Genomic DNA, 24701 nt, shown 5'->3' on the forward strand with positions numbered 1-24701 from the left:
TTATTGACTACTGAAAATTTAACGGTTCATTTTTTAGGCTTAGGTCTGGTTCAGGTCCGATTCAGGGTTAGTCATCTTGTTTTCACCTATACATAGATTTAGCGATGTAGGTCAGAATCATCATGATCACAAAATATGGTAAAATTTATTCAGCTGTAGTTTTTTTAATGCTTTTACAATCTTTTTTTGCTATCGTTTTAGTGTCAAGAATTTTTTTTTCTTGAGACGCTCATAGGTCATGTTCGGTTTGTATTCCACTGTAGAATTACATCTTTGTCGTATTTTGGTGGTTGTGCGTATTCTACTCTGAATTGTTTCCATTTCTTCAAAGATTTCTACATCGTCTTACAATTAGGGCAGGTAAATGCCAATGTCTTACAGCGATTCATGTGTTCCATCTTGGTTTAGTTGTTTATTGTTTTGCGAATTCACCAGGTTCTCCATTTTAGTGGTTATCTCAAACCTTATAAAAAAAGAAACCCGTGCACGAACAGCCAAGGACAATCACCGTTCGGTTATAAGATAAAATCCATCACCCTTCATACATAATTAAAATAACCATCTTTCATCCATAATCAAAACAGTCATCTTTAATCGATAATAAATAGTCAGTTCGAAATATTTCTAACAAACTTGCGCATATACGTTTGTACAGTACAAATTTATTGGAAAAAACAATTTACCATAATTTATATGTGAAAAAAAGTCATTTGCAATTTTTTGAAGAACGTAAGATCGATCTTGCTACTATTCTCCGTGGAGTAGGCCTACTTGGGGATACGACGTAAAAAAAAAAACGTACCGGGTACTCTACCGCTTGCGGTGGTGTGGAAACGAGCTAAGTGAACTTATTTTCACTGGTCAAATGCTAATATATTGTAGTTTTTCAAATGACAATTTTGTTATTGCGTAAATTCAATTTATCGTCAATAAAACTCATGCTTCGATAATGTGTAACGTATGTGGAATCGTAATACCTTCGGATTTCTCTAGTTTAGTCAGACCAAGTAATATGAGTAGAAGTTGAAAAAAAAACCTTGATTATCTTGAAATTTTTTAAAATTACTGTTGGAATAATGATTGCCTGAGGTTCATCCATATAGTAATCATAGACGAATTTTGCCATGTGGGGCATGTCGTACAGCCTCTACCAAGCTACCGATTACTGGAATAAGTTACGGAATTGCGCGTGTAGAGGAGGACGCAGAATACGTGACGATGAATTTATGTCTGCCATTTTCAATTACGAAAAGCCCTTTAGCTAGCAGTCTTTATGTATTTTGAGTCAACGCGTCTAGTGACAGTTAACAAACATGACCACTTCGCTCACTCGCTCCATGTTTAGATAGATTCTGACACGTTCGATATCCCTAGCAATTTTACGAGGCACGGTGTTGGTTGAGCACCGTTCGCACTGCCGGCCACCTGCCACAGACTTTTTTGATTTCTGTTCGGCCCTAGACGAATCGCACAAGTTATTGAAGTTATTATGCGTGCGTTCCGAAATTGCACTTCAGTCTTCAGGCTTTTGTCCGCTCGCTGCTCAGTCTGAAGGCGGTCGGCATTCGGATCTCATTCGGAACCGTGGGTCGTAAAATTACCAGGGATATTGCAAGGGTTAGAAATTCAGAATCAATCCTAAGTGTCTGTACAAGTTATGCACATTAATTAACGTGTGCAGGGCGCATGCGTAAACGTATTAACATTTCGGCCATCTATCTCGACATCGCCCTCAAGTGGCCTTCACCACTTTAGTGCACGTTCCAGTGTAACTCTGCCTCTGAATACATTTCAGTGCTTTTGATAATCCACTATGGTAATCATGACAATCATAGTCCACGGTTAAGTTCACGAAGGACAAAATGGCGGTTGCCGTAAAGTTGTCGTTGAACGTGTAATTTATCTTCTTATAATTTGACGCACTTGTCGTCTGTACTTTGGGGTAACATTATTCCGAAGTGTATAGCGAGTGAACTATATCAGTTTAATTCCATCTTAGTGTGTGTTTTGATTAGTTAACTGTATCGTCGGCCTGATGCGGGTCGCAAACGAATCGCCTATTGCAAATGATGACTTCAATGCTGCCTAGTTTCAATCCACCGATCGTAAAGAGGCTATTGGGTTGGAAAAAAGGCGAGGGTGAAGACAAATGGAGTGAAAAAGCTGTGAAGAGTTTGGTGAAAAAACTAAAAAAGTCCGCGGGGCTCGACGAACTTGAAAAAGCGATCACCACGCAGAGTTGTAATACCAAGTGCATTACTATACCAAGGTGCGCAAGTTGTGTTTTTGTTATTATAATTGTTATTTTTGTTTTCATTAGTATGTTTAGAATATTTATCATCATTCATTGTTACGTGAAAACTAAGATGACACTGCGTTGAGACTTTTACATAATTACTGCAACAAGATCTATACCCGTTTAGATTGATTGACAGAGTTAGTTTTATTTTCAGCTCAGTATTATTCAAATTACACGATGTTAAACTCCCAGCACCGCAAATGCCGACAAAACACTCTAAATCTCTAAAAATAGAATGGTATCATATCCATGAATAATATGCATTTCAATAGTGGTTTTATTGGCATTTTATATTATTTTAATGTTTTGGAACTGGTGATAGCTTTAATCTTAATTTCAAGATATCATCCAAAGAGGATATAACACATATCAGACATATGATGTATAAGCAAATCCAAATGTTTAATATCAAGAATTAAGATTGTAACACAGTTGGTGCAATTTATTAAGCAACGAAGTTGTTGAGCCTGATTCTGCATCGCTGTCAAAATCTTATTCTATTCCTAGAGTGAAAACACAAACAAAAGAAAGTTGCTATCAAGTGAACTGCTCATACTTATCCGTAATCAATATCTAATGCATAGAAGTCATTTATGACAAAATGTGCTTTTATTCAAAATAATACCGCTAAAATTTTATATGTAATAGATCTAAAGTACATAGATCATCTGATTACATTCCGATTTTGAGGCTTATGAGAATATACGCGCTTATACCTGAAAAAACACATATAAACATGAATCAATTACATTCGTTTTAATCGAAAGTTGCTAATAATCACACTGTTGCATATATTCATACTTAACTCTAAGATATTACTGATATTCATAGCTACTATTTGGAATGTACCTGATTATATGATGCAAATCTTTTACGAAGATATTGTCTGTCCTGTTGCAATTGTGAAAATACGGTAAACAATGTTACATTCGTAGATATAGTTATTATTATGAGACTTTGAATACAGGCTGATAATCCTTTGTCTATCTGAAGAATAAGTTTGTATCTGATATAAATCAGATAACATTTTACAAATATAATGACTGACGCCTCAGGTACTGCCTCATGTTGCCACGTAATACATGAAGTCCAATACAAAAATTGATTCTTTCACAATTCAGTTAAAATTTCACTTCTAAATTAAATCACTTGAAATATTTACCAAATTGTAGTCAACACACAAAATGAGCTTTTTATGGTATATTCGAACAATAATTGAATGACACGAAGTGACTTGTGTTTGATGACAAACACAATCAAACCTTGAACACATCTGATGTTTTATAATAAGTGCTTGTTAGATCTTGACTTGAATAATCTGATACAGGTATATGAGAAGGTAACCGTTAGTTCCAGTACCTTGCTGTACATTGCGAAGAAATGTCTGACCGTTGAGATCTTATTCATGAAGTGGTGAATATACTCATGAAGATTTGATTAAACCTCCACCTTTTACCTTACAATTAATTGATGATCTTTGAATAAATGAGATACTTACTATCATCATCATCAATATATTGAGTATCTTATCGATGGAAGCAAAAAACCAATCCAAAATGAAACTGCTATTCTAAAAAATAAATTACTTTTGAAGCCAGATAAAGGGATCTTTTCACTTTGCAGTTTCTTTTACCTCATTATTTATATCGTGAATACGATACCTTAGTAACATCAGATTTATTTCAAATTTCCATCATTATGAATTATGTACACTTACGTGATCAGATTCTCTGTAATATAATATTGTACTATATCGATTCTGATGTTAACCTTGACTGCAAACATTACACTTTTACGAAATATGTTCATGTGTGACATTCCAAAAGCACAAAAAAAAGTTTGTGGGAAACCCAATGTAGGTACCGAATTCTTATCGGGCGAATGAAACTTGGTAAGCAATCTAAATGGTAAACTTGATGCATATCAATCTTGAGCAGACTCATGCTTAGTGTTCAGCTCAGAGTTCTTGTAGAAACTCAGTAACCATGAAAATATAAGTTTTTGATAATACCTGATCGTTTAAAACTTCAGTTACATATATCTGAAACGAAAAAACTCCCATGGTCCTATGGGGATGTTGACCTATTTCATTTTCAATTTTTGATTACTTCTCATTAGTCATTGCTCGACAAATAGTAACTAATCTATCTTATAATGAATGAATGTCTATTGGTTTATTAGTATATCATGAATTGAGGGGGTATCTCATTTAGACACTGAATTTTGAGGTGTTATTTGGGAATTAATTTTAAAAAAAATATCAAACTTACATGGTAGAGGTTTCCTACACATATTTAGTGGTATTAGAACTAACTAACTACACAGAATTTTGCAAGCCATTTTATTGAAAATCTTTATAAGTTTCACATTGGTGCTCATGTCATGTTGCCAAATATCGGGTTTAACCGGGCACATCGATTGCAGCCATTCTAGTTGTATTCAACAAAAAAGCCAATGAAATTCTCCGTCGATATGAGTGTAGTCATTGATCTTTGCTATATGATATATGGTATGTCATACGTACTACGAATACAGTATTTGCTGTACAGAAAAATAAATTGTCATGCACATTGAAAACCCATATGAAATGCAATAGAACTAAACTTACGAATGAAAGTATAATTCTTCATCATTATACTTGGCCCATAAAATCGAATGCTGTAAAATGAGAAATGCCTTGAAAATGTTCTCACATACATAAAATGCTCAAAAGTTTTATAACCAGACTGCATATATTTTAATTTCAGACCCAATCAAGGAGGAATCGGTGATAACGGAGTCCAGGGCATTCGGGGAAAGGGTCTACCACACGTAATTTACTGTCGATTGTGGCGTTGGCCAGATTTACAGTCGCACCACGAGTTGCGAGCTATTGAACATTGCGAATACGCATTTACTCAAAAAAGAGACGAAGTTTGTGTGAATCCATATCATTATCAAAGAATACAAACTCCAGGTAAAATGAAACGCGTTTGAAAACTAGCAAAAATTCTGTAATTATAATTGTATTCTCATTCATTAGAGTAGAATATTTTTTGATGATCAATCAATCATTATAATGGTGGAATTATTTATGAAATTTAGATTTCGATACGACCAGAACAACCGAGTGAAATGGTAGTGTGTCGAAAATATTCTGCAGGCTACTTTAATTCGCTCTGAAGACATTACTAATTGCTTATAAAATTGCAGGATACTGAACCTTTATCAATTGTTACAGTTTTGCCAGCAATCTTGGTGCCAAGGCATAGTCTTTCTGGTGACGAATCAGTTTTGTATAATACCTCACTAGAAGAGTTGAGCGTTAGTGTACCAGAAAACACAAGCTTTCACGCAACATTAAACCATCAACAGCACAACCAACAGGGCATTCCGCAATCTCCGCAACAGCAGCAACCGAATAATCCTTATCAAGGAATGCAGGTGATGAGAAATTTTTGCATCTATAGATGAAAATAGAATATTTTCAATACTCAACTTTCTTTTTAATCTCTTGAGCAGTTTTTGTAGAAAATTTGCTGCATCAAAGAAACAGCTGTTACTTTGAATATATCGATTAATTTTAAGTAAAAAAATTTGGAAAAAATCAAACAAGATTTTTGGGCATTCTGAAGAAGGTAACAAGATCGTTTATATCAGGCAATCAATGTTGTTATTTCAGATTGCTGATTCTATAAATAGAAATAATCTTTAAATGAATCAGTTAATATATTATGTGATTCATCTGCTATGATGTAGACCCTAAATTCATGCCAATGATGTGTGATGTGTGTAACAATATCTGATTTTACCTTTCCGCGTTTTTGTTATGTATTGAAAAGACAATACAATTAGGCTCTGAAAACACAATTTCCGTCAGGTATCATCTTGGTTCTAAGATTTACATTTACGGAAACATCATTTCTATGTTCTACTTGTATAGTTTCTTGATTTCCCATTCGATGTTATTTTCTGTTCTCCATTTACGAGCATCTGTATGCTTCTGTATATGGGGTTGTTGCCTATTCTAATGCTTTTTAAAAAATTTTTTAAATGTTTATTCCACATCCAGTTTGTTCCTTATTTCGTCGTTCTTTTATTTTATTTACTTTTATTCTTATTTATCATTATATTTGCGATAATCCTGTTCGTTTTTATTGTATTTTTTCATTAATATTACATGGAGTCTTCAAACTTCATTATATGATAATTTTTTCTACTACCCTACCCTCTATCCTAGTTGGAAGATGAATATCACTCTCTGTCACATTATAATATTGAAATATTATCAACAAAAAATACACGTTTTCTAAATCTTTGCATGTTATTGAGCGAATGACTGACACTTTATACTGGGAGGTAAAATACTTAACGTATTGACTTTTCGATCCAAACGAAGTAATTAGACAAAAGTTTTATATTCTTACTGACCATTTTCTTTTTCTGCAATACAATTGAACAATAAATATTGCGTATAAGAAATCATGAGCAACTAACTGAAAAGAAAAAATTCTGCCCAGAAATAGTCTGAATTTTTTTTCTTGAGTGTAATGCTATTTTTGTCCCTCTTTTTTGGAGAATTGCATAATTTTTTAGTACCCCAGACTTAAAATAGGTTACAAGTTTAGGATGTCGACTAAATATAAGCAATACATTTCCGTTTTGTCCCAGTATTTTTTTTTTAATAGTTCATCGTATCGAATTCCTTTTCCGTTTTATTGCGCTATGAGAGTTTGAGGAATTATAATGATATGTATTCACTATTCTCACTTGTTATTTCTTACATATTTTAGAGCATGCAAGCAACAAGTCCTGCGAGTGTCGGTAGTTTAGGAAGCGTCCAAGGGTCCCCACGGCCGGCTCCAGGATCTATGGATCCTCCAGCTGATACGCCTCCACCTGGTTATATTAGCGAAGATGGTGACAATATGGATCATAACGACAATATGTCCCTATCACGTTTGTCTCCTAGTCCGGTAGATGCGCAACCAGTGATGTACTGTGAGCCTGCATTTTGGTAAGTAAAAAAATGCAACATTTTTTATGTACTGTTTTACCGATGCGCGAAAAAAATAAATAAATAAGCATGTTCAATTTGAGGTGATCGCAAGTTTTAAAAAGAAACCAAATGGAACAAAATATATTATCTATAAATACAAAGTTGTTCAAAAATAGTTGTCAGATACGATATTATAATGAAATATTATGTTTCTTTCAAGGTGTTCAATAAGTTACTATGAACTTAATACAAGAGTAGGTGAAACATTTCATGCCTCTCAACCGAGTATTACAGTGGATGGTTTCACGGATCCAAGTAATTCAGAACGCTTTTGCCTTGGCCTTTTATCCAATGTAAACAGAAACACAGTTGTTGAACAAACCCGACGGCATATTGGGAAAGGAGTAAGGCTGTATTACATTGGTGGCGAAGTGTTTGCTGAATGTTTATCTGATTCTAGTATTTTTGTGCAAAGCCCTAACTGTAACCAACGTTATGGATGGCATCCTGCAACTGTTTGCAAAATACCACCTGGTGAGTTGATTTCATTATTTATTCAATATTTATACGTAATTACTATTCTCAGCCGAATATTTAAAAACTGTTCTGTTATAACCATTTATATTTATATTTTCAAATGACTTTACTGAAAAACTAAATACATAACAATACCAACTTGATGAAAAAAATTATCATGGTGGGTTTGTAAAGAATTGTCTTATGAATAAACTGACTCGATGCACGGTGAAATCTAATGAATATATCAAATTTTCTACTGTTTCGAAGCAATTCGAGATAAAATGTCGCTATCTGATCATTTGTTGACAATTTTGCTTTATTTTCCATTCTCAAGAAAATTACCGCAGTTTACAAATGTATTCATTTGATAAACACTTAACATCCGACCTTCTCGTAATCAAATTACCAAGAACGGCAATAATTTTCAACTCATAAACCTCCTTAACAAATCAGTACTTTCTAGAGGATTCGGCTAAACCTTGCTTAAAGTAAATGAATGTGCAGAAGTCATTAAAATTTTTACTGACGCATTAGCTATCATTGACTTTATTCAGCCATTGATTTTCCAAAGTGAATACTCAACCTAAATTCAACACAGTTTGCTAATTCTGAAAGAATATGAGCTTCACATGTGGAGTTGTACACCAAACAGACGAGCGTCTGATCTCAACTGTTTTTGATTTTATCAACTTTTACTTTTACCATTGACCTGTGTGCCTGAAACAGTAAAAAATTTTCTATATGCATTTCTTTATTCGTTTGCGATTTACCAATTTTTAAAAATCATCTTTTTCTAATTTGTCAATCAATTTTCAAATGGCTGAATATGATAATGTACATAAGTATACCAACACGCTCATCTTTGATCATATACTCAAATGGATGTATTAGCAACATATTTTCATTCTTTGTAAAACTATTTGCTCAACGTCAAAGTACAACAGTTGAAATTTTGCAGTTTATCTCTTTCAATTATTCTGCAAAATTATCCCGAATTTTTACTTTGTCACGCAAAATCTTTGTGCCATATTCTAAAACGGAAAAGTGTTGCTCTCGATGTTTTAGGTTTTTTAAAGTTTGTCACAATCTTTCTAAGTCAATTTTACAAGTGACATAACTTGGTAAATCACACTATTTCACAATATAATAATTGTATTGTTTCAATTCTGTGCTTCAATGACCTCATTGCCCGATATTAGATTGGAATTTTAAGGTGTTGTAAGTCATAAAAAAAAAATATAGGATCAGAGAAATCATGACGTGCTCACTGGCGCTATAAGTGCAAACTCCTAAAGGCGGTGTATCAGATGATTGTGTCTATTGAATTATACAAATATCAAGGCAGAAAAAACTTTGTGCAGCTATTGAGTTTTTATTGTTGCTTGCAAACATTTTTTCTATTTATTGGTATCTGTCTAAATGAATAGAAACGATCAGGTGTTACCTCGTTTTTTGACACCATATTACTACAATACCCCCCAGTTTCGATCCCAATGCCAAGAATTGTGTTCATCTTAAAAAAAACTCTGATGCAAATCTTTCGTTATTTTATGTGTCAAATTTATTAATCCAAGTCCAACATTCGTTATCAGAAAATTCAATGATTATTCTTAGCTATAATTCTGTAAGCGATTGCTCGTTTGTGATAAAAAATCATAGAGCAGTTCTAAATGAATTATCAGATGGCCTCAAATTCGTGTTCTTTCTCAAATAAATTTTAGACTTTCCTAGGCTCATATTCAAGAGATTGTATTTACAATTATATACTGCAATTTAGTAGACTTTCGATCATTACACTATTTATGTTTTTAATCTTTTTTTTACATATTCTTCTCCAACATGCATGGTTTACTATATATCTGTTTCTGTTTCCGATGAAGAAAGGTTTGTAACGTTAACACAAGGAAATATTTTGTAAGATTTCTATTGCACAGTTTTAATGGTTGCAAATTTTGTAAACTGTAAAAAAAAACTTGAATAAAGAAGAGTATACTGATTCGGCTGCTGCAAGCGTTACAAACTAATTTTAAAGTTGTGAAATGTCTTTTTACTTGAGTATAGCTCTACGAGTAGATGGCTACAGAAGTTGCCGAATTTTGACAATTTTATTGCAACAACTAATAATCCAATTTAATTGTCGTTTGTTTTACTCAAAAGTACGCAGATCAAACTTCATTTCTTTATTTTTTTTTAAATTGGAATCAGTTAATGGGAAGCAATGTTATTGACAGTAACGGCAATCATTTCGCTCAGTAACATGTTTTGCAGTGCCCATGATATCTTAAGAACAGGTACACTGATTTATTTCAAATTTGGAGATACTATTCTTGGGTAGTTTATCTTATTTGCCACATTCAAATTTTTTTCCAATAAAATGATGCCTATCTGAAGTTGAATTTCGATTTTTTATCAAAAAGTTAGGATTTCTTTTATTTAATTGACAAAAAAGGATGATAATATAAAATAAAGTGAGATTATGACAAAAACTATAATTTATTCAAGAATACTGTTTACAAATTTGAAGTAGAAAATGTAAGCCAAATTTGAAATATCATGGGCTCTGCGAAGCATAGCACCAAGTGAAATGGCTAACGTCATCGTCAATAAAAACTTATTAATTTATTTTGTTAAAAAAAAATATGTGAATGAATCTAGATCTATATACGTTTGAATTAAAACAAAAAAAAAAAATCAAATTGAACAGTTGGTTGTTGAGATAAATGTCCCTGGAATTCACCCACTCTTTTAACCATATACTCATACATACCCCCTTCATGTTCCTTTATGTTAACGTTACCCACGTCAACTTCATAGTTCATGGGAGATATGCAGACATATCTCTTCTCTCCTGTTCCTGCTTCAATGGCTATATGGGGAAACTCTTAATATTCGAAATACCCTTACTTCACCTACCATAAGAGCTCATTATTCTACGAATTATGGAAAATGAAATCTTAAAAACTTCACTGAGACATTTTTACAATAAATATTAGTCATTCTGAGGAACAAACTATCGAGTATAAATATTGTACATTATATTTTATCACAAACTATTATATTTGGTCAAAAACTATCAATGAAATTAGCGTAAAGTTCTTTTTCATTTAACCTAATTAAGCCAAAGTAAATTACTTTTATTGCTTTCCTCGTGTTTTAGGTTGTAATCTTAAGATTTTCAACAATCAAGAGTTTGCTGCTCTCTTGTCGCAGTCGGTATCTCAAGGTTTCGAAGCTGTATATCAGCTGACACGAATGTGTACGATCCGAATGAGTTTTGTAAAGGGTTGGGGAGCCGAATATCGCCGCCAGACTGTTACTTCAACGCCATGTTGGATAGAATTGCATTTAAATGGACCACTCCAATGGCTTGACAGAGTTCTGACGCAGATGGGTTCACCTAGATTGCCATGTTCATCGATGTCTTAAAAGAAAAATCCTTCAGGATGACCTTGCTTGGTCGAATGTCTCGCTACTCTGCTTAAGCCTTTGGAAGATTATGGGGCTAGGACGAACGGAAAACTTCCAATTGATCGTTTCATGTATAATTTAAAATTGTAATTATTTCATTTCAAAATCTCCGTTAGTTGCGATGATGAAGTATCGAATAATCATGGGAAACGTGATAAAAAATATGCATGCAAGTGGACCAGGCAAAGATGTGATTGCGATGGTACTCCATGTCAGGAATACACATTTTGGTCACAAAGATTGAATACCAAACCTAGCTCTCAGAATGCCTATGGTTTAGAAATCATTGATTTGTAAATGACGACTGTATTAAGGAAAATTTGAAAACAAATATCAAGAACTTTGAATTTTTTATACATTACCAGCTGCTGTATTTGTAAATACGTATAACGGGTTCCATCTTATTTAATCTAATCAGTGAAAGTCAATGACGTCAATTTTTTTTACCAATTATCTTTCGGATCTAATGTTTGGCCATTTTTCGCCACCTCTATTGGTTTTATCAAATATCCCTTTTTTCATCATATTTTCTAAAACAGACATTCATTAATTAGTTCCAATACCAAGAACATTAATATTTCTTAAAAATGGTCGTAGAAAAAAATGTGTCATAAGATTTGAGCTTACCGCAATAACATTTTCATAAATTTTTTCTATCACAAAGAAAGATGAAAATCTTTTAACATTTATTTTAGGATGCCTGAATCTTATGCTGCATTTTTCGTCTCATATCAACGGAGTACTAACATTTCTGATGTTGAAACCAATTACAAAACGCGTGTTACGAAAATCAGGAAAATTAATGTAATTAATAAAACAATAGAGGGGGCCAAAGCGGAAAATGGTCAGCCACGTTTTTTACTTTTTTTTGTCAGAGTATAATCGAAAGCAATCTGACGAAAAAGTCAGCAACCGCTATCTTCCTTGATTAATAATAAGTTTAATAAGATGGAAACCCACACATACATATGTTTATGTACAACGCACATGAACTGGCTGCCAATCCCACTTACATCATTAATTGAGAAATTTCGTTTTTCAATTTCAGAATTGATTAACAAGTTTCAAGTATCGAGAAAATTGATAATTTACTACAGTCCACTGGAAGATTGCTTACACAATTGTTTCTTCTTACTAGTCTAACGTATAGCAAAAATATTTATTGTACGTTGCTTTAAAGTTATTCTCCAATTCAACCTTAATACCAGATTGAACCTTTCCACTTTAACTATTTTCAAAGCTGTTTACTAGAGTATTATTTATTACATAAACTGTACATTATTTCGACATCATTCGTCATGGTTTGAAATTTAGAAATATATTAGGAAAAATTTAGTGAGGCATTTTTTTCACTGTTGTCTTTTGCTTTAATGTCGAGGATGATTATTTTAGAATAACCATATTCACTCAATTGAATTTTGTCAAATGGAAATGAGTCATGAGAAACATACATTATCCCATATTTGCAAGCTAATTTGCAAGCATTCTTCTCTTTTGCATTACTGTATAAAAATGAGCCTGATTCTATGCATACATCATTATGAACAGTTGCGTTCAGCACATATGAATCTTGCGTAATATTTTCTTAACACCACTACTATGGTGATTTTGTATTGATATTAGCTGACGAACCACATCACTTCCATAACTGTAATCTTTGCTGAATGTGAAAGAAGTTACACTTATCCTTAATATTATATCATTTTAAAGTAATTATCTTTTCTTGTGTACTGTGGTCTGGTTCGTACATTACTCATCAATTTGGTGTTTAACAATATATAAACTGAATGAGTTAAGGGAGGTTTCTAGTTTGTTGGGCCGAAAAATGTTCCATTTCTTATCAATATTTTATGCAAAAAATATTATAACTAGAATGTTGATATTTGGTATGTTAACTAAGCAGTCTTTATTGTACATAATAATATTTTTTAAAGTTTGACAAAACTTGGTATTGGGAGTGGGAAGAGCCCCCCACGTATGTCTCTGCGCCAGTGATAATATTCTTTGCTAGTGGAAGTACTTCTCCACACGCTATATGAGCAATTGTTATAAAATTTGGCAAGCACATGTAAAACAAACGTCTCGTCGGGGAGCACTTCCGCAAATGAAGAATATCATCGCAGGTGCAGCAACGTACGTGGCTCCTCCCACTCCCAGTACCATGTTTTGTCAAACTTTAAAAAATATTATCATGTTCAATAAAGACCGCTTAGTAAACATACCAAATATCAACATTTAATATTTCATATTTTTTGCATTACAAATTGATAAAAATCGGATTTTTTTCGGCCCAAGAAGGTAGTACCTCCCTTGATAATCGGGGATAAATACACGTATATTCTATCAGTGCTCATATGTTGTTGAGAATTTATGAATTGGTTTATATTTTTCTACTATGGTTTAAGGTTTATTATTCAAATTCAAAATATCTAGTTTGTTACTTTTATATTTGCAATGTTTAGAAATCTTTTACAATTCCATGCAATTGAAGTTACCTATTTTCTAATCAATTCATTTTTCCTAAACAAGATTACACAGTGTTAATGTTCACTTTTCTATACTTCAGGGTTTTAATTACTAAAACGACACTGGTTGGCTGCATACCATAGCTGCGTTTACAAGCTTTATGCAACTTACTATGGTATCTTTTTTACTCGTTGCATCTTCACAATGTTCAGTAATTTCTTCTTATGCTTATTAGTAGAAATATACATAGTTCTCATTAATAGTGCCAAAGGTTGCCTCACACTTGACAATCAAGTCTACTCCGATTTTGTAGCTGATTGTGAGTCATAGTTGAGGGCTCTGATTGTATATCATACTATAATTCCTTTTATCTGAATTTATACGACCCCAGGCTGCTTGTACAGTATTTTTCGATTTTGATTTTGAAACAAGAATGGACGACTTGGAAACCTAATCGCGGGTATGTTCTTATATTTGACAAAAATCATGAATCCACACATTCTCATGATATCCCAAGAATAAGTCACTTTTTCTGTTACAGGAAGTTTGTGTTAGTTTAATTTCAACTTCCTGTAACTCAGAAATTTTATGGCGAAATATAAATATTGTTCAGCTTGTACATCATTGTTTGCACTTCCAAAGTGCTAAAGGTGTGATTTGAACAATGATTTACAGGTAAAAGAAGAAATATATTTAGTAATGAAGTTCGGAAATTTACAGCACACTGTCTATTGCAGATCACACTCAGAAATATAATCGAAAAATCTAAAGTCAAAAAATCATTCATTGTCTGATCGTGAGTTAAAGCAAGTTAGAATTGATGTGATTTTCTTTTGTTTTCTAATTAATTTCTTTTTTTTAATTTTATTTTGTTTTTCCGGTAGTCAGGCTTTTTCCATCAAGTATTACAATTATCTCTTTATAGGCAAAAATTTTAGCTTGACGAGTTTCATGCCTGTAGCGCTTGACGTGTTTTTATTCCTCGCGTTTATTTTAAAAAGTGACCAGTGTTGGGAAATATCTCACGAATGCGTATTTTCTTTATTTAGAACCTTAGGATTGCAATTGCCTAAATCATCATAAAGCAAAACATACTCATATTTTGGAAATCCAGTTTCTTCAAATTCATTCTGAAATTGCAATACAATTATTTTTGAACCAATGTTTTATCACGTTAACGTTATTAACATTAGTCATCTTAATTCTTGATTGATGATGCAATTCCATTATTCACGAATTAATCAGAACAATTGTTATAAAATGAATTGGCCTCTTTCTTGTTCATTATTAAATCGAAACTTTGAAGCTGTATTACAAGATGGTCACCTAGGATTTGGTTCATCCCTACTTTTTTTGTAAATCACAATTAATTAACGCAACACATAGATAGCTTAACTTCATGCGAACAGAAACTTGAGAAGTTAGCTACAGCAAACCATCTTTCTTCTATTATACATAAAGTGAATTTTTTAAAAAGTAATTAAAGTGAAACATTTACAAAATTTATTATCTTTGAGCTTCCGTAAATAATCTCCAGTCATTATTTCTAATTATGCGTGTTATTTATAATACCAAATTTTTGAAATATGGGATTTAGCGATCAGTTCATTATTTTCGTCTAGTATTGGCACAAATAGTTTGGAGATACAACAATTCAGTCAATCTGTTGCGTTATTATTGTGGTTCCATCGTAATGTACGTTTATTATACACGATACAATTACTGTTATTTTTTATAAATATTCCTCAAACTAGGCATTACGTAAGAATCATGCCTACACGAAAAGTAGTTCAGTATTAATATTTGAAGTTCACAATGATTGGAAGTTACAATTTGAATAATCGGCATTTTCCATTCGCATTAAAAACAGAATGAAAATCCTATAGTATGAACTTACTGTTGTAGCAATAAAAATATGCAGCTGTTATACTGTTATTCTCACTTTGAATGAAAGATAAGATTCAAAACCGACAGCAAACGAACCTACTACTGTAGGAAATATGGATGTTTAACTTACGTTAAACGTAGTACGTTAACTGAATGTCTTGCATAAAAATTTCTAATACTATATCGTATACTATACACCTGGTATACAATGAATGTAAAATCAACCAAGCTACCTTTCCAAAGGTAGAAAAAATATCGTTACGTATTATGGTGTCTTATCGTATCTAATGTCATATTAATTATTAATAAGTATGATAAGAGTATACATTCTATAAACGAAATGTCTTATATTATACATACTTATAATACAATATAATATTGAAGAAAAGATCAAATACCATGTACTGAGCTTGCTGAACCGTTGGAAGTAGCGTGAAACGAATATTGAGGTTTCCAAAGTTATGTTTTTTGCGTTATGTAGGGAAAAAAATCTTGATTCGATGTATTAGCTGAAATATCATGTAACATATAGGAAGGCCTGCTAAAAATGATTGATTAGTTTTATCGAATAAAGCAACAACTGATTGCAGAATGAAAGTGGGGTAAGTTATAGTGAACCACCCTTATAACAAAACAATGAAAATCATGCTACGTACAGGGTGACCCCGTTGCGACTAGACATTATGTTACAATCAATTTACTTTCATAGAGGGACAACACAGCGCTTTATCAATTATATTGAATTTGATTCCAAATTAACGATATTGTATACGTATGTGTAATGCAGTGTTTCTTAACTTGTGGGTTATCAAATATTAGAGTATTGACGGGTCCGTCAAATGTCTGGCAATGGGCTGTGATGAAGTAAATTGTAAAACAATTGTAGTATTTACCTGGTTCGTGGTACTTTTTGAGATACCAGTGACTGAGCATGTGCTTAGGTGTACGTAATACTTAACAATTACCTATTTTATGATGCGAGAATTTTTGTTGGACTTACTCTAGAGCGGATGAAAATCTTCAAATGTGTTAAAGTATTATGTGCTATTTTGGCGTGGTATCTCTTATACTAAAAAACATTTGTAAAATATTTTGCAAGAATATATTTTGAACAATTTTCCATATCCCAGAATTGAATGACAAAATTATGTATTTAAAAATAATTTTTAAAAACTGTTGGTACTCTTGAAAATAAGCATAAATTTCACTATTTATTGATTACAGTTCTCTGTATTCATATATTTCAAAAATTCGAAGTACCAAATTACGGTCTGGGCATAGACTATTTTAATCATTGATTGAAATAAATAATCTAGAGGTAAAATAGATGTATAAAATTAGTTGATAATTATAAATTTGTAATATATCCTATAATATTAATTGTTATCTTATAGTACTAATAATAAAAATTCTTTATCCATGCAAAGCATGAAATTTTGTCAGACAAAAAGAAATGGTGAGTAGTAATTTAATTAAATCTTGTACAAATTGGAATGAATGGCAATACGAAAGTGATTTGAATTCGTGAAAACAAACGTTTAATGAAATAAGAAACCGGTAACTGCTGTATTCTACCACATTCGCTAGTAGGAACTAATTGTAGTTTTAGACCAAGAACATTAATTTGTGCAATCCTCAAAAAAATTAGACACTGATATTAACAGTTGAACTTCCTGTAATTATCATTGCTTGCATTATCAACTATCTGACTATTATTCAACTTATTCCGAAAGTATATGCAGAGGTGATTCAAAAATCTTACTCTGATAAAAATCACGTCATCGTCAGATAGATTGAAATGATGAAGAGTGCAAAAAAGTTAATCTCACTTCATCTTAAGGGAAGATTTCTGATTATACCATTTTAATAATTATAAAGAGTATTGTGCATTTTATTAATTCTGGGACTGAAATGAAGTTAAGAAACACTGTTTGACTACATACCTATATTTAAAATTAGGGTACAGATCGTTTATATTTTTAATTAAATCAGATTATTTAAAATGCTACAAGGGACTATCTGTGTCAGGGTCCATACTCTTATATTTCGTGTTTAGCATAATTGTACGAATTTATAATAAGTGAAAAATTTGAATTTATTAGCATCAAAAAAAGAAGAAAGAAAAAAAGAAGGAAAAAATCGTTTTTTGATGTAGCAGCAGTTCATATCCAGAATAGATTGATGGTATACCACAGGGGTTATATTCTATTGAAATATAAATATAATTTAAAATTGTATAGATGATTATTTACCAAGTATACGACCGAACTTTATTTAATATGAACGAAATCGGCCAATATTTTGATGTAATATTTTTGGAGTAAGTAACGTTTGTCACATTAGAAGAATGAAATTTGAGAATTTATTTACATCATTTAAAAGATCATGTTAGAGTTTTTCTTGTACAAATTTTATTGAATTTATAATCATTAAATTTGAACTATAGTTTTGAAAAGAATTGTCTGTCAATAGAATTAAAATAATTATTCTATGACTTCTGATTAATCCTATGTATAAATAAATCATACATACTTATATATGTTTCGTTGTGTCGTATTTTATTATTCTTATTATTCCTTTGTCGTATTAAAATATGTATAGTTCATTGTAATGACCAAAAATTAAAAAATTTCGTAAGTCGTAAGTGAAAATATGGTTTGCACCTTTTGCAGTCATTCTTTCAATAGACCAGCTTTTCAAATATTCATTCTCTAATACATAAGATATTCTACATATTTATGAAAATATCCATAATTAATAATTATAGGTAATTTCCCAACTTCTATCACTTACATTGGTGAACAAATAGTCTTGAATCTCAGGAAATCGCTAACTAGCATGCGCACCACAGTTGAAACTTTTCTCGCAGTACATCAAAATTTGACTTATTGTAAGTGAGCAGTATTGCTCATATTGCTCTAAGCTATTGTAAATCCAATTCCATCCCCATAAATTCGTAACGAGTACTTTGGTAGTTGACTACATCTTCCAATACTCGTTTACAATTTAAAATTAGACGGAATAGTATTAATAAAAAGAAATGTAAAATAATCATTTTTATTCCCGACTCAACCATAATGTTCACTTTTTTTACCCGAAAAACGCGACGAAATTGGCATATTATTCCTGATCTGGGGGAAAAAATAGTAGCCCGTTTCTCCCGCATTTACGGGAAATATTTCCCACAAATAAACTTTCCCGTTTTTCCGATTATTCCTTTTTCTTTACCACTTTGAACTACATCTCTCGGTATTAATATAAACTTTCAATAATATTACAGTTTTCAGACTGATAGATCACAGTTACGCATAAAAGGAAAACACTTTTAATTCAATAATGTGGCCAGAGTTAAGTCGGGAATAAAGTCCTATATCTAACACAGGAATAAAAGTCGATTATTTCCGCGGGTAGGTTTACTGTTTGAGTAAAGCGTTCTTCTTTTGGTGGTAAATAGAACCTTCGATATAACCTTTGGCTACCATAGAAGATTGTCACCCACCAAGTCTGTTAAGATCCGTCATTCTCACCCGTACACAAAAAATCCGAACAAGTTAGAAAATTTTTTCGTTACAGTGAAAAAAGTAAAGACCAATTGGTTACCATTTGAATTATTGATGTTGCTAACGCAGAATAAATGCCAGATAATTTTCCTTATTGTACTATCATGGATTTTTTATATTCAATTTTATTTCTCTTCACTCTTTGAGCGTTTGTGGGTTCGTTGGCTTCATGGAACTACGCTGTCATCGCGAGACTCTTTTCAAATGAGGTACCGTAATACGAATATTTGTAATAATACAATGACTTCGTAAATTAGAGTCCGGTAAAATCAGCCGTATTCGGGCACAATTCCGAGTACGAGATTACAATTGTACACGCAAAAGGGTGCTACCAATTAACAACTAGTGTTCAACGCGCTGAATCATAAATTGATCGAACCTGATTGTAAATCCGTTGATACACATTCAAAAGAATTGTAGAACGATTAAATTGAACTGATTTTCGGGTAATTAGATTCAATTGAAATTTATTTATTCGCATAAGGACATACACACAGAATAGATTACAAGTTTGCAAATATTTATGCTACAATAATACTCTACAAATTATACAGGTAGCACTTTTTGTGAAAGGTTTCTGCTTTAAAAGGTTTTGAAATCGAAGTAAAACAGGCGAATTATTCATGGTGTTTATTGCTGTATCAGATTTATAAACTTGAACAGTGAGGTTTTTTTTCATCTCGTTTATATAAGACAGCTGATATACATACCTACAGTATACATTGATGTACGCTCTGCTGATTCTCAAACAAGTATAATATACATCTAGTTTGAATTTATATCTTATGCACTTTCTTACTTAAATAATTTTACATTGTTTCCTATAGATCGTAGGTATCTTTGTAGTATAAATGTTAGTTAAGATTCACCTGATTGTTGTTGCAAGTTCAAATTTGACTTGTAACCGTACAAGTACTCTAGTATTATGACTATATTAAGTGCAGTCTAAACCAAGTACTAAATTCAATATAACTAAAACGATTTCTTTCTCGCAGCTCACGCATGTTGTTCGTTTTTCTCTTGCCAATTAAATGACTACATCCGAGTACCAATTAATTCATTTCATAATCAATTTGGTGGTAGGTTGTAGCAATAATATCTGACAGTTCTCAATTCGACAACAAACTTTTTTTGGTCCAACAATGCAAGTGAAAAAATTTGCTGGACCTCATATCACTCAGAAATGTTGAAAAGATACAAAAAAAAAAACAAAAAAAAAACAGGTACTCCACTTTGCTACAGTCTCATGTACGTTCTTCTATTTTATTCACCCGTTGTACACTTCATAGAATAGAAACTAAAGTTCTGACAGCAGCGGATCTCAAATCAATGATTTCAACAATTCTTACATACTTTTCTTCTAGCTTATTCCTTGGGCGATATCTTTCGTTTTAATCTTTATTCATATTTTAAAAATTTTTCTTGGCTGATGAGGTTTCTTTTTTTCATTTGTATTTAATTGATCCTACGGAAGCGGCGATGATGAGCTGGTGATGACAACATTTGCTTAAGGGAAAATGTGCTAAGGGACAAGCCTGCAGTAGCCAATAGAAGTGCAGATCTCACGGTTTTACGATCAACGCCACCACTGCTGTACGTTGATGTGCTAGCACTCTGAAAAATATGAAAAAAGGAAATAATCACAATTAATCTATCTGTCTTAGGTGTAGACTTGCAGTGGTGAGAAATTGAGTAGGGCAGTATATGTCTGGAATTTTTCGGCGTTAAAGATCACAAAAGTTTACAGGGTAAAATGGTCTTTTCAGGCTTGTGTGCGTAGAGTTAGGATGCTAAGTGTCGATTTCTTGGCACACGATTTGTGTGAAGTGAAAAGCTATCACTTTACACACATGCGCGTAAAAGTTCACTTTCACTCAGAAATCGGCACTATACACACAAATTTGACTCAGAAGGGTCGAAAAATATTCTATGCTCATTCGGGTGTGAACTTTTTGCACTTTTGGAATCGGAGCGATACTCGTGCGAAAAAGTTCGCTTTACGCCCTTGTTGCATAGGTACTATAATCCACGAAATTGAAGTCCGTACCACGTCAATGTATTGATGTATTCTTAGGAAAACTTATTATTTTTCAACTTGATATAGATTATCTAAATTTCGGTATATTGCAATACAGCAAAACGTACATATATTTTGCAATGGTGTCACGTAACGGATAAAGTATTTACGAGACTGGAATAAGCTTTCTAAAAACTATAAATCAATTTGAAATTTTTTCGTAAAATGATCAATGTACTGTCAGTGCGCTCTAATCAGCTAGGAGTAAATAAAAGTCGTACAAATTTTTCAAGTGCGACGTATATTTTGAGATTATGTTTAGGATGTTTTTCAATTATTGATTCATACGACGATTTTTTGGTCAGAGCTGACCAGAGCGCACTTCCTTATACCAGAACGACCATATTATTATATATATATAAAAAAAAAATTCAAACCGAACCCATGCTTTACGAAATAACGGGTTGGATTCTCGTAAATACACGTAAACTTAAGGGGATGGTATAGCCAGTTTTTACCGACCGAGTAAAATTTCACTTCATTTTGACCATTACTCACGCTTACCCATAACTGACACAAAAAAGCTGCAGATAGCGCCATTTTACATGCAATAGCTAATATAAATATTCAGAAAAAGTTTTCTTCTCCGCAATAATGATACTAAGAAATGTATTTCTGTAATTGAGCTACCACTTATTATGGGAATGCAGTTTTTGATCTTATACTAACAGATACAACACGTATATAATAAATTTCTTGGAACGATTGTTGCGTAAAACAAAACTTTTTACGGATACTTGTATACGGCCTGTAGAATTAAACTGACTACAAAATTTTCACATCAGTGAAATCGTTGATTACCAATGTTTTATGAACGTTCCGTCGGCCAAAGTTACCACATTAGGTCCCAAATGTTATGTAATGTCTTGGTCGTAAACGGTGTCGAAAAACCATCGGAGTGCATTGTTAAGAAAGAAAAATTGTTCTTCAAAAAATTTTATTGAATAAGTTTTTAGTTCTTTTACGTTGAATAAAGTCCATTTTAGATGAATTCAGTGTGATCCAATTGATATGAAGGAAGTCGAACGAATGTATCGAAGTCCGTTTCATTCGTGTCACGCTTTGTAATGATTAACGTAAAGTAATTTATATTTACGAAATCCGTATCATATATTTAATTTACCTGGTTGAGTGATAGCCGAAAAGCATATAATGTAGATCTTGTTAAATGCATCTCGTGATTTCGGATGACACGCTGCTACCCGGCACCCTGAAACAGTAAAAATACAGAACACTCAGTTTTACCTGAACAAAAGTATCACCCTTTTATAAGATATAAATATTCAGTTTATCGATAGATTGATAATACTTTTGTATTATAATTATTCAGAGTTCAACTGTGTATACTTGTTTTTAAAATTTTTGTGTTTCGACTTTAACTAGTGATCGTACAGACTCAGTCTATTTTTTACGTATCGTTTCATGTTTATTTTCCGTAGTAATAAATGTGCTACTGCATACAAGCAATTTCGCCAATTATATTTCGCGAATAAACTTCTAGAAGGTGTTTCTTTGCCCCAAAATATCGAGTTTCTGATGTATAGTTTCATTCGTTGTGCTGATCTTTACTCCGGTTAAAACTGATTATTTTAGCAGTTCAATGAGTGGAATGCCCTAATAAACGAAAAATGTTGTGTATTTTTGCCAGAAATATTAATTTACACAGATTTAAGTGTAAACATATGTATTATTATTTCAGAACCATAGTGAAGTATAATCTGCGAATTTTCGATAACCTGCATGTGCTTTTTCGTATTATCAATTATCTACTAAAGCCCCTATCAATTACGTACTAAATCAATCAATTAAATGAAAGATAATTAACGATGTTCGAGTGACATACATTCTAATCTTATATAGGTACTGCAACTTTTACGAATTAAAAGTGCTGTTGTACTTATAATGGAAATAGTCGAGGAGCAATTTAGTTTTTTTAAACTTCCACAGCTAGTAGATTACTAAACAATTTAATCATATTGTTCAACTAAAATTAGATCGTACCAATGGTAATTTTTTTTTTTTTTTGTTAACCCATTTTGTTTCGAAATTATGCTCTGTAGAACAAATTTGAACGGGAATAATCTCAAATGCCCCGCCTGCGGTAAGAATTCTTTCTGGGATAGTCATGTTAGGGCGGTGAACTTTTATGAGAATACGAAATTTCCTAAGTGTATAAATTTACCCGAAATTTTATTCATTTAACTATCAAAATTCAACAACAATTCATTAATAAACAGGTGATAAAAGGTTATAAAATGACGTAACAATATTGAACAGAATCTTCAGAGTATAAGTAAGAATGGTTGTGCATTCCATTTAAAAAAAAAGAATCATGTCTCTGGAAAAATGCTCCAACCCAATATGACCTTTTCTGATAAGCTTCGTTATATATGCCACTCCTACAAATATTACCAGCAAAACATACTATTAACCAAATTTTATCCAGAGGATGGTATAATTATTTGGCATATTCAATTCGGAAACATCATTACAGAATAAAATATATCACTGAAAAAATAAAAGAACTAATTTCAAATTGCCGATAGAGTCAAGGAGTTTGTATTTTTTTAAATTTTGGAATTACAAGGTAAAAGTTAGAGACAATAAAGTCCAATAACGTGCCTCCAAAGCTTTGTAACGGAAGAGTACGATAAACCTTGCACTCTACGATTATTTCTGTTAAATTCTCACGTGATTTATTGCAAGAATTTTTTAACCTATTGTTATGTGTTCTTCCAATATTCTGTTGTATTGAGTATATAGATAGTATAAAATAATACAAACAAACCGTAAAAACAATATTCTTCACATTACTTTTTACAACTCTACAAATCAATTCCAGTTAGTGAAATTACTATCAGTATCTATGATCAAAATATTTTGTCGTTAGTTATACTCTTTTTTCATAAGATAGTTTCTTCATTTCTGATATAATTGTTTCCTATTGCATTATTTTATTAATTTTATAGTAATTTCTACAAAACTTTTTACAAACATCGTATGAACAGTATCGAAGTGCGTCGAATTTTTTCAATATAAGGAGAATAAAAGAAAATACAAAAAAAGGAAACATGTTAATTTTTATCCCCATCACTTAAGGGTAAAGTTGTGCAAATTTCAGATTTTTTCATTAAACCGTTTCCGAAATTGACGCGGGAGTTCTGAAAAGATCGAATAACTCGGGGAAATTTTTCTAACAACCTTTTTTTCGGAAACTAGTCGTCTGAAAACGTAATGATTCACTGAAATTGGAAGAAGTTATTTTCGACTGAAGAAAATACTTTTCCTATATCACGTAAGCGAAAAAAATCATTCAAGAATATTATTTGCTCTAGAAAAAAAGATCCATAACAGTACGCCAAAGATGCGTTGATGAACAAAGCAAGATATTTAAAGAAGTCAAAGTATAATCACATTCTAATCTTTTAGCGCCTACAGAACTATCTA

At 32.2% G+C, this 24701-nt stretch overlaps 1 protein-coding gene across 2 annotated transcripts; it reads left to right on the plus strand.

Annotated features, from left to right (window-relative positions):
• The first annotated feature begins 1645 nt into the window (after positions 1–1645).
• On the plus strand, positions 1646–12949 carry LOC107222476 (mothers against decapentaplegic homolog 3). 2 transcript variants are annotated; one of them, XM_046737801.1, is made up of 6 exons: positions 1646–2269; positions 5047–5255; positions 5520–5722; positions 7072–7295; positions 7498–7811; positions 9681–9814. In XM_046737801.1, exons 1-6 carry the CDS (start codon positions 2067–2069, stop codon positions 9686–9688), a joined length of 1161 nt encoding a protein of 386 aa, XP_046593757.1. In that variant the 5' UTR covers positions 1646–2066; the 3' UTR covers positions 9689–9814. The 2 variants fall into 2 exon arrangements, with proteins under 2 accessions (XP_046593757.1, XP_015517347.1); XM_015661861.2 differs by lacking the exon at positions 9681–9814 and adding an exon at positions 10954–12949 and having other exon boundaries at positions 1662–2269.
• Positions 12950–24701: the final 11752 nt, after the last annotated feature.

The sequence above is a fragment of the Neodiprion lecontei genome, chromosome 4 (assembly GCF_021901455.1).
Source record: "Neodiprion lecontei isolate iyNeoLeco1 chromosome 4, iyNeoLeco1.1, whole genome shotgun sequence".
NCBI lineage: Eukaryota > Metazoa > Arthropoda > Insecta > Hymenoptera > Diprionidae > Neodiprion > Neodiprion lecontei.